Below are 15,259 nucleotides of genomic sequence, written 5' to 3'. Positions count from 1 at the left end.
TTTTTGTAGCCAAGCTTTTTCCAACTCTAGTAACAATTCTCTCCTCTCCTTAGGCACACCAGACAATGGAAATGACCAGTAAGTAAGGCTATATCACTTTTTTTTTCCCAGAAGCTCTGACAGTATCATTTACATAGGAAAAATATTGATCTTCTACTTATACTTTCTGGGTTTTTTTTTAAAGAATTTGTGTAGAAAGTACTGTAAATGGAGTTTGACTATTTGTCAGAGCTCTCTCTTTTCAACAGGGAAATTCCAACAACTAAAAGAGGATTGTTCTTAAGCTTGAATAAAGCATTAAAATGGAAAATCAAAAAATAAAATGTAAACACAGAGGAATGACTATAACTACAAAGATAAATATCATAGAAAACATACCTAGAATTTAAAATAGTTTTCGCAGTGAATTTTTCAGTGCATTTCTCACAATTAGGGAAGAATATGGCTGCCCTTGAGACAGTTCTGAGTGGCTTTATTGATGGTAGAGTGTGTTCTGAGTTGACTTTTTAAAAGCAAATGAAATAGTTGTTACCAGTCCAGCCAGCTGGTGCAACCAAGGTGCTACGAAGAGACAAACTGTCAAAAAACAATTCTGTGGTTTGTAATGTCAGAAACCATTTCTGTGGTTTCCTTTGTTGACTTGAGTTTGTACCCTGCCTTTATGTAGGTGTTTTTTGTATGCTTATCAGGCTATGAACTTTTGAAGTAAAATTTGTAGATCACCTACCCTTCTTAATTAGGCCTAAAGGCTTTTGAGATGTCCATGGAAAAGAGCAGCAGTTTGAAACTGTTTAGAATCTGAGAGGGGATAGGTGGGAACTCAGTTAAAATAGCTCAGACCCTACACTGCAGAATCCAGGACCACATCAGAAGGGATACCCCTAGAACTCAGTGGTAGCCCTCAACGTTCAGAAGCATTTCTATATCTTCCCTTTCCTAACTCAGGACTGGAGACGTGCCATATAGATCTTGTGACAAGTGTTTCACATGATCCATCTTGATGTTCAATTTATCAGATGATCATTGCTGTATCAGAGTGATGGCAATTTATTGGCTTAATTTCAGAAGTGGAAAATGCTATAAAAGTATGTGAATTTGTATGTGAAGCACAGGTTTTGCCATAGAAACACATAAAGTACGTACGCTTGTGTATCTTCTTCATTCTGTGTATATCGTGTTTACTTTCTATCACAGACACGTGATGCTAATTACTGTGGCGCTAATTTAATGTTTTCTGTTCCAAACAGACCTCAGTCTGATAAAGAAAGTGTGAAGCTTCTCACCGTTAAGACAATTTCTCATGAGTCTGGTAAGCTCCCAAATTGTTGATTAGATGAAAAATGTTTATTTCAAAATCTAACTTGGATTTTGTTTGTGTTAAAACATAACTGAAAAGTATAACTTCTTTCAGAATAGTCAATTAGTAATTCCCACTAAATACCAAATTTTCCCATAAGGAAAAGATAAGCACCCAAAATATAATTTTTGGTAAAATTACTGCATTATCTTGTTTTTAGAGGTTGCTTTTTATAATGTGTAGATGTGTTCTAAAGAACGGGTGATAACTAGGGGGATTTTCCATTCCTTAGTAGGGGTAAAAAGAACATTACATGTGCTACAGGATTTTTATTATCACCGTTATTTTGTTTCATTTTCGGTAATGGCTGTGTGTAGTCCACAGGAACAAGGATTTGTCAGTTAAAATGTAAATCACGTTTTGTATAATTTCATATGATTTTAATTGAGATTCCCCATGAGGATAAAATATGGTTTTCTGTTGATAAAATTTGCTTTTCGTTTTCCATTTTCTTAGGTTTCAATTTTGCTTAATTTGAAACGTAAAGGTTTTTTTTCAAAATATAGATATGATTTCTATGAGTTATATTGTATCAACAGCAATAATAAGTGAGATTATATAGCTTTTAAAATTAAAAAGCACAGATTATTTTCTTGCTTTGAGTAGACCACATATTTAAAACATCAATATTACAAAACAGATAAATAAGAAGTAATTATTAATTTTACAAAAAAATTCATGTGGCTCTAATTTAAATACCAACTTACATTAACACATTTCAGTTCTCCCAATTTTATCAATGCAAAATAGTCTGAGAATATAAATGTTATATAAAGTGTGAATTATAGAATGACAAATGACATTATAAATATGTAGCAAATTTTTTTAAAGATTTTATTTATAGAGAGAGGGGAAGGGAGAAAGAGAGGGAGAGAATCATCAATGTGTGGTTGCTTTCACACGCCCCCTACTGGGGACCTGGCCCACAGCCCAGGCATGTGTGCTGACTGGGAATCAAACCAGTGACCCTTTGGTTCTCAGGCCAGCACTCAATCCACTGAGCCACACCAGCCACGGCAGCAAAATTTTTTTTGTAAAACAAAAATTTATATTTTCTCACTTCAAGAGCAAGATATGAAAGGCTGCATTAAATTTCAGTAAGGAAATTCTAACTAGAACAAACTACAAGCTGTGCAAAGGGGAGGAAAATGGGGGATATCTGTAACAGTGTCAAAATAAAAGAAGAGGGAGACAACAGAAGATGTGAAAAGTGCGAGCACCCAAAACCCGCAGACATGCCCAAACCCTTCACATGAGCCACTCTCTTAAGAGAGACTGTCTTCATTCATGTATCCTTCCAATCTTTAATGTACATAGTTCCTTTATTCCTACACTGCTCTCTCAGAGGTAACTATCTGAATGGGCAGAGGAGTAAACATCATTCATAGGATCATTGGAAACTACTCACAAGTTTTCCCTGGCTATTCACGTGGTGCCACTGAGTAGCCAGGCCTATTCTACCAGGCCAGGGAAAAGCAGCCTAAATGTGAATTAGTCCTGAGTAAGTTCAAGCAGAATCCTGAGCATGACTATCCCACTTGTCAAGAAGGGTTCTCAGAACCTGCCCATGACTTGCATGCAGGCATCACAACAATTTCATGCACTTTCCCTTACTCCTGTGGGAATTTAACCTAACTTTGCAGCCCCAGGGCTCCTCAGGCTGGGATCGGTGTGCTAACCTGCACTTGGATGAAGCCTCCGTGTAGGAGCCTCTGGCCCTCCTTGAGAAGAGGGGGCTGGGATCAGGACCCCCTACCGCACCATCCTTTTCTGCCATGGAAAAGACAACTGACACCTGAATTGAGGCTTCTGGGGGAGAAATCTCTAAAGAACCTTCTGTTACTTGATGACAAATGTAATATCTGACTGTTCTTTAAGGCCCAAGGAGAATGCTGCACATGCTGGTACCTCCCTCTCGTAGAGCAGCTGCAGCGATAAGTGGAACGGACCGTGGCAGGACAGTCAAGACCCTTGGCTCTCCAAGCTCCCTTTTCTCCATAGGGAGGCCCACTTATCATGGAAATAATGAGATCTGTTCTCTGGTACTTCTGTTTCTGCCAGTCCCCACTCAGAACTCACACCTCATTTAATAAAATAACCTCTTAATGGTCAACCCAGCTGATTACCATGGAAAATGTTCGGTCAGAGGACAAGACTGAATTGGTGATTTGGAGTCGGTTTCCACAGGCTAGAGTTAATCATCTAAAACATAATGGTCTCCAAATGCTCTTTGTGCTACCAGTTTTATCGAAATCTGGTCCCTGAAACACTCACAAGTCCCTTTCCACTGCCTTTCAAACTTATTCAAACATGCTTTCTATAAACTAATGTTCACTACACTCAACAGAATTTATGTTATAATTATCTTTACTTAATGTCTTTTGCCCAATAGTGACATCTTTCCTAAAATATAACTAAAATAAAATCTGAAATGATTAGGTTTGATCTAAGTTCACAGATTTAGCCCAATTTTCCCCTAACTCTTGTGTAGACTTTTTTTAGATATTTTAAAAATAATTTGATAGAACAAATACCTGACTACCCATCACTCAGAATTGATAAGTGATACATTTTATGTGATGTTCTTCTAAGAAACACAGTGGGCACTAATGTGCCTAAGTGGTAACAAAATGGAACTTGAGCTTCTGTGACCATAATAGTTCACTGGATTGGTCAGTGTTTCAATTTATAAACTCTAGTCTTATATCTGAAAATAAATTGTGTCATTTTAGAGGTCAGGAAATTGTGTTTCCAAGGAAACAGCCCTGCAGCCACCTACCTTCAAAGGAAATGTCAGTGGGTGCTAAATTGTCTGGTTTTCTAGAAGCCTCCGTGCACCACGGTTATTGCTGATAAGACAGTTCCTTGCCTTCAAGCCTCCTCAGATCAGCTGCAGTGTTCATCTTTCCAAACCCCTGCTCCTTTTAAGTGTGTTCTTTCTCTGGCAGGGATCTTCCGTGGAAAATATTAGCCCATATGTGTTCAAAATTTGATCACTTAAATGAGGAGGTTTTTTTTTTAAGTAAAAGAGAAAGCCTACTATAACAAGAACATGCTTTTAGAAAAAAATGAACACCAAACATGAGATACCACACAGCTTCAGTAAGAAATCAGGCCAAGTTCAACATGCTATGCCAGACTGCAGGATATGCCCGTGAGACGATGCATGCTAAATGCGATTTCCACTGACATCATATCTGAGAACGGTAAAACACCTTATCTCATTTGTAATATTAAAGGCGATGAGAATCTTGAAGAAAACTGCTTAAATTAGTTAAGGACTACATGACTCCACAGAAGAAACAAAACATAGCATCTCTGAATTTAGTTTCAAAACATTACTTGATTTTGGAACATTTGGAAGAAGAAAAGGCAGATCTGAATTCATTAGAATATTGCTCTGCTTAGAAAATTCTAATAAGTGTGTTATTAGCTCAGATTAACTTCAAACACTTCAGTGTGTCTGCCAGGCTGGCCATGGTGCACCAGACTCCCCTGGCTCCATTTGGAGCCACTTAACAGGGCATACTCCCCAGATGCCATTCATTCCCTGCTTGTCCCTGTCTTCCCTGATGCACTCAAGGTCTTCTGAAAGAGGAGATGGTGTCTTGGTCTCCCTCCCCTCCCCTCCTAAAATTAGGGTAATTACCCATTACCATTGTATTATTAGCAGGCACACTTGTATTTGCTTATTTATTTTTACATGTAAAAGTTCATCAATAAGAAACAAGCAAAGGTGTAAAGATCAATAAAAAGATTACTAGATCTGTAAAGCCATACATAGATTCAGCTTCTGTCTTCTCAGTCCTTCAGTGTTTGTCTCACTCTGCATGCACTTTCACTAAATCGTCCTTAGCTCCCCCAGCTGTACACGAGCTTTCTCTCCTCTTATTGTTACTCTGGCAAATCAACATACATTACCATGTTGGAATATCTCTTTATGGCTTCAACTCCCATTTTAATATTTGACCACATTATACATAGTAGAGGATAGAAAAATACAAAGTGAAAAAAAATTTAAAATTTTCAAGAAACACAACCTTGTTACACTCACTGTTGATGTCTGGAGTATTTTCTTCCATTTGTTTTTTCTAGGTACATGTGTTCCATTTGCTTTTACCATTGATGTCATTATTCTCATTGTTATTGAAATCAGATTGCTGTCGAATCTTTTTCACATTCTTTAGTCCCAGAGAGGCCTTGAAGGGAGAGAGTAAGAATTGTAACAATTTGCGTATAATTTGTCTCACATGACTTCTAGAAGACAGTAGGTGTTCAATACATGTTTATTTTGTTTACTTGTCATTCCTGTACTTCATATCCACAGCTTCCAAGAGGGGCTGTGCCTTCAGTGGGCAAAGAGCTGCTCTGGCCTTGGGGCCATGAGGGCCACTGCTCTGGGTCTGGAGTTTCTCAGAGCATGGGACCCAAGGAAAGCTCCCAGAGCAAACCCAGTTTGTTCCCCTCATAGGTTTCTGGCACTGTTTATTGCCTCCATGACCATGCAGGTAACAGGTGACATCAACGACATCCCCAAAAGACAGATTCCCTATATGGTAGCTAAAACCTAGAGCAAAATGATGACATTTATTCTCAAAGCTGGAGATTTTAATCCATGTTGTTTTTATATAGTGTGACTGGTGTTGAAACTTGAATCTACCTGAGAGACACAGGTTATGTGAAATGTATTGACCATGAATCTGGAATCATGTCTCTAAACTTCCTAGGTTAATAGTTGTCTTTATACTGGGCAGTGGAATAACACTTTATTTTGAGTAATGTCCCCTGTATGTCACCAAAGTGTTCATGTTGACCTATAAATTCATTTTCACAAAACTCTGAGTTAAACAGAGGATCCTAGAATGTCTTCTTGATAAAATGATACTTTGAATATATGACATAGTTTTCCTTAGGCAGGGCCAGCTAATAGAACAACCAAAAATCAATAACTCATCCCCTAGGGTGCCTCTCTTGTTATCACCTCCCACTCACACCCCTCCCCACTCCCAGGGAGTTAGTTAGCCTTGCTCTTTTAGGGTAAAAAGAGAGGATGGCCAAATAAAGCTCATAAATCTTTGTGAACAGTTTCCAGACCTTACCAAGAGGTAAATTGTGGCTTTAATGTCATTCTTGCAGGGAAATTAGACTTTTCTTGAAAAACAAAGAACAAGCCAAGAAACTTTATTTTCATCCTTATTCACTCTCTCAGCTCACAGATGAAAACATATCCTCTGTTTTTAGGTGAGCACTCCGCACAAGGAAAAACAAAGAACTGACAGCGTGGTGAATCCTCCCCACACTCGGGCAGTAAATATGTAAGTTTCCCAATTTCATTCACTGAGTTACTCATTAATATCTGTTTTGTTAGGCTGCTACAGCTTAGATTATTTTTAAAGACTTTTATAAGATGAAAAGTTAATGATCTGTGTTAGTGAAACCATCATTGTCTATTTGTCTAAAAACAAACACTGAAATGATTTGCCAGAGAAATACATGGCCTGGGGGCTGTAAAGAATTCTTCCCATTGCCCTGCCTACCTCAGGAATGACACAATTCACTCTTCCCGCCTGTTGGCAATGTTTCCTTCTAACCGGAGTTTCCTTTTACCTGGGCCACTATACACACGCTGACAGTGGGGGTTAGCCAGGATTCTATTGCTATTGAAGACTTGCAGGACTCCAAATGACAAAGCCTGCAAATTGTAGTTTATTGCAGGAAAGGGTAAGCAACAACAGTTCCATTGAAGTTGAGATGTACATCACAGACAAAGGCTGGCTCAGGCCATGAAATCCAGAGAGGCCAGCTGAGGGGTCTGACTGTCCTTCCTCAGTAGGGGTGTACCAGGATGTACTTCTTCTCTGGGTCCAGAAACCGAACACCTCACAGAAGATGGTCCAAAATGCAGTCTCACCTGGGCTCTCTTATACTCAGCTGGCCCTGAAGGAAAATTCTTGCTGTGAAACTAGATGAGTGACAGAGCCTTCCAGGTGTTTCACTGAGACCACAAGAAGATGGTCAATTTCATTACAATAAGTTAATCTATAAATAGTTGAAATTTTTCAAAACTCTGGTTGCAAGCAACACTGTTATTCTGCATGCTTCATGCTTTGACCAGAAATCAATGCAAAGTAGGTATATTTCTTAGTTCACTAAAATAGCTCAGGCCGATTTGAGGCCTGCTAGAATGAACCATCCACGCTTAACATGGGATTGTCTTTTTCTTTCCTAGAGTTGTTAAGGAGATTTTTTTTTCTGATTAATTTAGCTTTCATAAGAAGCATTAAGTGCCCACACAATTAGTGTTTGATGCTTTTTAGAATGTGCAGAAGAATTGGCCCTCTGAAAACCATAGATTTTTTAAAAAAACAAAAATACGCATATGCCTATAATTGGCCTGGCAAAAATGGCAGACATTGGGGTAGAGTCTGGGGGGATGAATATTGTTGTGTCCACTATCTATGTATCCTGTCCAGCCCCTCATAAAATGCTATTATGGACACTCCGATAAAAACTCCACTTTGTTCCTATATTCATGGTAGATCTTTGAAAAAAAAGGTCAATGCAATATTAATCATGAGCATTATCCTACTCACATAAATTCAGATGTTTACCTTGCTGATCTATGCTGCAAACTCTTGACTTCATTTGGAAACTCACCTATGGAGGAGCATGATTCAGTTGAGCCAAAAGGGACAGAGATCTTACTCCTTGCCAAGTACTCAGCCAGGTATAAAGAGGGACAAGACATGGTTAATGTCCTCAAGGAGCTCATAAAAGTGGAGATAAATAAATATAAGGAATATTGTTTTAATATAATATGGGAAATAAGATAGTGGTATGGAAAGATAGACATGGCACTTTGAAGTTTAATGGCAATTTTTTTAGAGAAGATGGTATTTGGTCTGAGACTTACAGAATAATTAAAAAAAAGTGGCCTAGGTTTTTCTAGAGGTGGAGAACAATATGTACAAATGCAAAGAATTATAAAACTGCATGATATATGAAATAATTCATAAATAATTGGCTAGCCTAGAGCTGCACTCTACATATCTGTTGCTGACCCAACAACAGATATGTAGAGTGCATAGAGTGTAGAGTGCATATTTACACTCAGAAACTGAGTGTAAATATTTAAAATATTGTTAAACCCAGCTGGTGTGCCTCAGTGGATTGAGCACCTGCCTACGAAATGAAAGGTCACTGGTTCGATTCCCAATCAGGGCACATACCTGGGTTTTGGGCCTGGTCCCCAGTAGCAGGCATGTGAGAGGCAACCACACATTGATGTTTCTCTTCCTCTCTTTCTCCCCTCCCCTCTGTCTAAAAATAAATAAAAAAAATATTTTTAAAAATTAAAAAAATAAAAAATTGTTAGAGCAATCTGATATTGCTGCAACATTCCATTCATGTTATTGTATTTTTTTAAAAATCACTTGGCAGCTGATTAGAAATTTAAAAAAAAAAATCACATGGCACATGGTTCCAGGTTCTTCACTGTAGAATGCTTAGGAAGCACTCACCTACAGGATAGAGTTCAATTCCAGAGGGCTGGGAAAAGTAGGCTGGAGCAGAAAAGGGACCAGAAGCTCATACGAAGTTCCATTTACCACAGTAAACTATAAAGTCTTCACAGGATGTTAGTAAAATACCTTCTTCTTCTAAGCAGAATAAAATCAGATTCTTTCCTCCTTCATTAATGCCATCAATAATTCACTTACTCATTTTGGGAGATCCTCCAACTTTGGATATAAAGCTCACCCAGGAAATGAGTCCAAAATTAGAGAGGGAGGGTGTGTTCTGCAGTCATCCTTATAATCATTGTGCTCCTTCTAGAGCCACACCATGCTCGGGTGTGTCCTGGACCCTCTGTCAGTGGCAGATGGTCTGGTAGAACATCAGAAATACTCTCTTCTACAGTTCTTCCCGCAAAGTCTTGACAGAGAGCCTATGGTCACTCTCTGCCCTTCAAACTGTCCCCCAAGCCATGGCTGCCAGTGGCCAGCTTTTCCCTATGCAAGGCCACAGTGCAACCATCCCTACCAAAGACCCTGCCTCTGCCAACCACGCCATGAAAGAGTAGGGTGCAGGTTGCCACCCCAGCACCACTGACAACCCACACGCCCACCCTACCATCCTCCTCCCAGACTCCAGCAAACCTCCAGCACTGCCATAGCAGCAGAAAACATCTAACCTCAGCTCGGTCAGGCCACTACCCCTTTCCCAGCTGAGGCACAGAAGCCGCTATCTCCTGCTTCTCTTTGGACAAATAGAGAAAGCTGTTTCTGTCCTGCTTGAAAAAATGTGGTCAACCAAAGTCCTGGCTCTCCTGTGAAAGAGAAGTAGAGTTTTCTGTTCATTCTTTTCCTGACTTATTAAGAGAAAAATGGATTTTGTCAATAAATTTCTTAATTAAATGGTCATCCCAAGCAACAGACCTTGAATTGTATTCCACTGTGGATAGAGTAGTTAAGAATTTTAATCAGAATAGAAATATGATGAGATTTGTGCTTGAGACACATAGCAAATGTTTACTTTGGAAGAGTAATTCAAAGGGAGTGAGACTATAAGCAAAGAAGTCAGAAGACTAGTACAACATTCTCTAGGAAAGAAACAAGGGCTTTTCCATGTCTGCAGAGACAATGGGGATGGAGATGAAGAGAGAGAACAGAATAGAGAAATGTCTAGCAAATAAAAGTCTCCAGAGGTGGTGACTAACTGAATGTGGGCAGTGGGAAATGAGGAAAATTAGTACTACAGACAATGTCCACACTTCTGGCATGAGTGTCTGGATGACTCATGGAGGTAAGGGCGCAGACGGGAATCGTGGAGTGAGAGGGGACGGGTCTGGGAGGCAGTATAGTGGTTTCCCTTTCAGGTGTGTTGTGTTTGAAGTGCTTGTGAGAGATTCAAGGGACTCCATTAGGTGGAAAAAAATCAGCTGTTCTGCCCCATCATCTCCAACATCTCCACTTCCTCACTTCCTTGAAATATAAACTGTTTTTCCCCTACAGGCTTAATCTTCAGCTTCTGTGCTCCAGGAATAGACAGAGAGAACGCCCTGTGGAATTTATCCTGACTTCGATCCGGCTCACCAATCTATACCAATCATCTGTCCCAACCAAGTGACACCAAGATGACATACAATAATCTGATAGAATAAAAAAAATCCTGGATATCCCCTGTCCTTCGAAACAGGAAAAGTCACATTTGTACATTTTATAAGAACATTCTCAGAAGAACAAATTTTAGGAAAGGTGTTTGTGAGCAGTTAACCTGGGAGCCCAGGCATGAGGGCTCCACAATGTTAGGACCTTTCCTTGAGTTTAAAGTTTCCAGAGCTGACAGTTTTTATCCATAGGGACTTTTCTATTTTCTTAGTATTCTTCTATTACCTAATATTTGTATTTATTGTTTTCCACCATGTTAATGCAGGGAAATTTGCAAGTGTATTATTAAATATTAGATAGAAATCATGACGTGCCACCTTGTACATAAAGGTATTTTATTTGTATTTTCATGTGTTACTTGTAATAAATAATTACTCTATTCAATACACTAAAAATCATAATGCAACTGTGAAAATGGCAATGGTATTGTCTTCCATAATTATGACTATGTTGGATGAATTATGAGAACTCTATAATGAAAGGCATCTGTAATAATTGAGAAAGGGACAAAGGATTCACATATCAGACCCCGTTAGAAGTAAGTCATACCATTTCTTTGGTCTATTTGTAATTCATGCTGTGTAACAAGGATATAGGGCATTTATGATTCTCTGTACTGCATTAATTAAGAAGATGAACAGGATTGAAAGTTTTTCTTAATCTTTTTGGTTAATACTATATGTGCATTTTTTATTTCTTTTAGAAATGTAATAATTTGTTCTAGCAATTATTGTTAAATTTCCAGTTTGTAGAAATGAACACCTTATAAATACATAATTGTGATATTATTTTTCAGTGTATCCCTTTCCTAAAACACACACATGCACACACACACACAATTATAGTTGCCACTCCATCAGGAGCACGTTCCTCTGTGGAAAGCTGACAGATCAACCTTGACCACTTCTTGGACACATACAATCAAAATGTCATGTTGGCTGAAGTTCTGTGGAAAGTTTGGAAACTAGTAAGCTGCCAGCAGCAGCTCTTTAACTTTTATGATGAACTAAACTGATTTCGATGCTAAATCATCTTAGTGATATGAGGGCAGTATAGTAGAGACAGAATGCTGTATATAAAACTGCCCTTTAAATTTCTTTTATTGCAGTGTATCTGAAAATGTTCAGCTTTAGGGATTATACAAATAATCATCCTACTTTTAGCTTCCTGATGTCTGGACATCAAGACACCAAGCAAGCATATTTCTATTTCTGACTGGTGTCCCTTCCTGCTTCTTTGGAAAGAAAGATGGGAAACTGGAGGGGAAAAAGAAAGTAAGAGGGTAGAGATAAGATCAAGGACCTTCAATACATACATTCTCCCATGAGAGATGCTTTGTCCCTGCTTTACTCTAACCCGCAAGATTTTAAACCGGTGTGATAGTGGCCAGAGTATGCCATCCATGCGGCATTTGTCTCCAGAAGGAAAATGTTCCAGGTACCCCTGGAATGCTCTGCTGAGCTTCTCAGCAGAAGCATTGTTAAACAGAATGAATGTACTACATAGAAACAAACTCTTCTGCAACATAAATTACTACAAGTGATATGTTATTCTGGTACCTAGAAAAAACATTTTCTTGACTTTTAGTAAGAACTCTTTGAAGAATTTGCAACAGTTAAGGGAAAGGGAAAGCTTTTTAATGGTAATGAAAAAATAAAATTCATTCTGGTTCAAGAATTGTACATAAAGAATATGCTTTATTCTAACAACTACATTATATATTTAAAAAATTGAAGTGATGCCCTGGCTGGTGTGGCTTAGTGGACTAAGTGCCAGCCTGTGAACCAAAAGTCACCAGTTCAATTCCCAGTCAAGACACATGCCTACATTGTAGGTCAGGTCCCAGGTAGGGGTATGTAAGAGGCAACCACATACTGATGTTTCTCTCCCTCTTTTTCTCTCTTCCTTCCCTCTCTGTAAAAATAAATAAATATGATCTTTTTTAAAAAGTGATAAGAGGATTGAGGAATTTGCAGAGATATTCATGGCATTTTTGTACCATCAATCTCAGAGGTAATGTCAGCATTCTTATAAATCATCTTAAACTTCTATTGAAGTAGGACATTTTGTTATCAAGCCAAACTGTTGTCTTAGTTAAGCTCTATTTATGATCATTCAAGTCTTTATGAGGTCCTAAAAAGAAAGCTGAGTATGTCCTTTAAAAGTTGTGTTTTGAGTAATGATAGTCTCAAGACTGTGAAACTGTTAATTTTTGCCTAATATTAAAGATATCCATCATTGTGATTAAGAAATAGTTACCGTGAACTGAGAACTTGTGATGGATTATCCAGAGGTCTCCCCTTAGCAATTTTCCCACAAGCACAAATGAGATTTCTTATGTTGTATTAAATGAGCATGCTTTGTCACTGCTCTAAGGGGTTTTGTCCTATGCACTTCAACATACCTATTTCCTGTTCTAGATGCTTTTTAAGGGAAACCCAGTTTTGATAAATTTAGAAGTAAAAAGAGTAGAAAGCACCCAATCAGAACAGCAAAAAGAAAAAAGGCAATGTTAAAAACTATAAGAAAAACAGTTACCTATGAGGGAGTTCACATAAGCTGTCAGTTGATTTCTGAACAGAATCTTTGCAGGCTAGAAGAGATTGACAAGAAATACCCAAAGTGATGTAAAGGAAGGATCTATAACCAAGACTACCCAACAAAGCTATCATTTGAACTGAAGTACAGATGAAAAGCTTCCCAGACAAGAAAAAGCTAAAGGAGTTCGTCACCACCAAACTTGTGTTATATGAAATGTTAAAGGGTCACTTTTAAAATGAAGAAAATGGATCTAAATATGAATAATAAAATGGCAATGAAAACATATATATCAACAATTGATTCCAAAAAATACATAAATGAACAAGCAGGACAGAAACATATTCAAAGATAGAGAGAACTTTTTGACAGTTGCCAGAGGGGAAGATTGTGGGGGGGATGAGTGAAAAAAGTTCCATTGTGAAGAAGTACACATTGGTAGTTGGAGAATAGCCACGGGATGTAAGCTACAGCATAGGGAATATAGTCATTATTGTTGTAACAACTGTGAATGGTGTCACAGGGTTATGATATTTTGGGGGATGATCACTTAGTAAGTTATATAATGTTTAATCACTGTGCTGTACACCTGAAACTAATATAATATTGTATGCCAATTAATACTGAAAAAATAAAAAATTATTTACAGTTAAAAAATAATACCCCTAGAGTAAAGCTCTAACATGACCTAAAAGCAAGCCTTGAAAGAAAACAGCTGCTAATCCACAAAATATTTAAAGGCCTCCCAGGACAAAGTCTGATGATCTTTTATAAACAAACTAAATGCAGCAAAACAACAACTCAACAACATGAAGTTCCAAATATTCAACTTCCAATTAAAAATTATATAGATGCTTCTGAAGATGTAAATGATGAACTATAACCATGAGAGAAATTAGTTAATAAAAATGTAATTAGCTGGTTCTGGCAAGATGGAGGCATAGGTGGATGCACCGTACCTCCACGCACAACCAAGATTAGAACAACAATTTAGATGCAGAATAACACCCAGAACTGATAGAGAATTTATCTGAATGGAAGTCAGACAGCCAAGAAGTTGAAGTAGACTCGTTCATCCAGACTGGTAGGAGGGGCAGAGAGGAATAGCCGGGCTCGGGTCTCTGTGCAGGGAGAACAGGGAAAACTGGGTGCATAAGGCAACCAGGAGCTCATAAGGCATCTGGGGCACAGAAGATTGCAGTGGGTGGACCCTGAGTACGCAAGCGGCAGCTGGCAGACCCAGCAAGGCAACAATTGTGGAGCAGGGCAGAGCGCACAACCCAGGATCCCAGGGAAGGGACTGAGGTCCCACAGAGAATGGAGCTACCGCCCTTGTTCCCTCTTGACCCCACCCTCACATACAATGTCACAATCTAGCGACTGGGGTGCCCAGCCCTGATGAACACCTAAGGCTCCATCCCTCACCTTAATGGGAGTGACCAGACCCCCCCCGCAAATAAAAGAGAGAGAGAGACATGTCTCAAACAGAAGAACAAATCAATGTCCCAGGACTCATCCTTTTGAGCAACCAAGAGATAGCTAACCTATCAGATGCACAGTTCAAAACATTGGTGATCATGATGCTCACAGAATTGGTTGATTTGGGGCACAAATTAGATGAAAAAATGCAGGTTACCATAAAAGAGATGAAGGAAGATGCACGGAGAACCAATAGTGATGGGAAGGAAACTAGGACTCAAAACAATAGAGTGGACCTTCTGAGGAAGAAAAAAAAACACAAACAGGAAAGAATGAAGAAATAAGAATTCAAAAAAAAACGAGGAGAAGCTTAGGAACCTCCAGGACATCTTTAAACATTCCAACATCCGAATTATAGGGGTACCAGAAGGGGAAGGGGAAAAGCAACAGATTGAAAACATATTTGAACAAATAATAAAGGAGAACTTCCCCAATCTGGCAAAGGAAATAGACTTCCAGGAAATCCAAGAAGCTCAGAGAGCCCCAAAGAAGTTGGACCCAAGAAGAAACACACCAAGGCACATCATCATTACATTAGCCAAGGTAAAAATGGAGAGAACCCTAGAAGCAGCAAGAGATAAGAAGACAGTCACCTACAAAGGAGTTCCCATCAGACTGTCAGCTGATTTCTCAAAAGATACCTTACAGGCAAGAAGGGGCTGGAAAGAAGTATTCCAAGTCATGAAAGGCAGGGACCTATATCCAAGATTGCTCTATC

The 15,259-nt window shown here is 38.7% G+C and overlaps 1 protein-coding gene across 1 annotated transcript in view; it reads left to right on the top strand.

The window, feature by feature from the left end:
* Positions 1–11,296, top strand: part of EMCN (endomucin) — a 91,879-nt gene extending 80,583 nt beyond the window's left edge. The window contains exons 9-12 of the mRNA XM_045820195.1: positions 54–78; positions 1,248–1,309; positions 6,599–6,672; positions 10,369–11,296. Of these exons, the coding sequence (XP_045676151.1) occupies positions 54–78; positions 1,248–1,309; positions 6,599–6,633 (122 nt within the window). The 3' untranslated portion in view covers positions 6,634–6,672; positions 10,369–11,296. The remainder of the gene's footprint in view (positions 1–53; positions 79–1,247; positions 1,310–6,598; positions 6,673–10,368) is intronic.
* Positions 11,297–15,259: the final 3,963 nt, after the last annotated feature.

This window comes from Phyllostomus hastatus, unplaced genomic scaffold (genome assembly GCF_019186645.2).
Source record: "Phyllostomus hastatus isolate PE091 unplaced genomic scaffold, TTU_PhHast_1.1 phas_scaffold_39, whole genome shotgun sequence".
NCBI lineage: Eukaryota > Metazoa > Chordata > Mammalia > Chiroptera > Phyllostomidae > Phyllostomus > Phyllostomus hastatus.
Note: the sequence above shows the minus strand (reverse complement) of the source record. Positions and strands in the feature narration are given on the sequence as shown.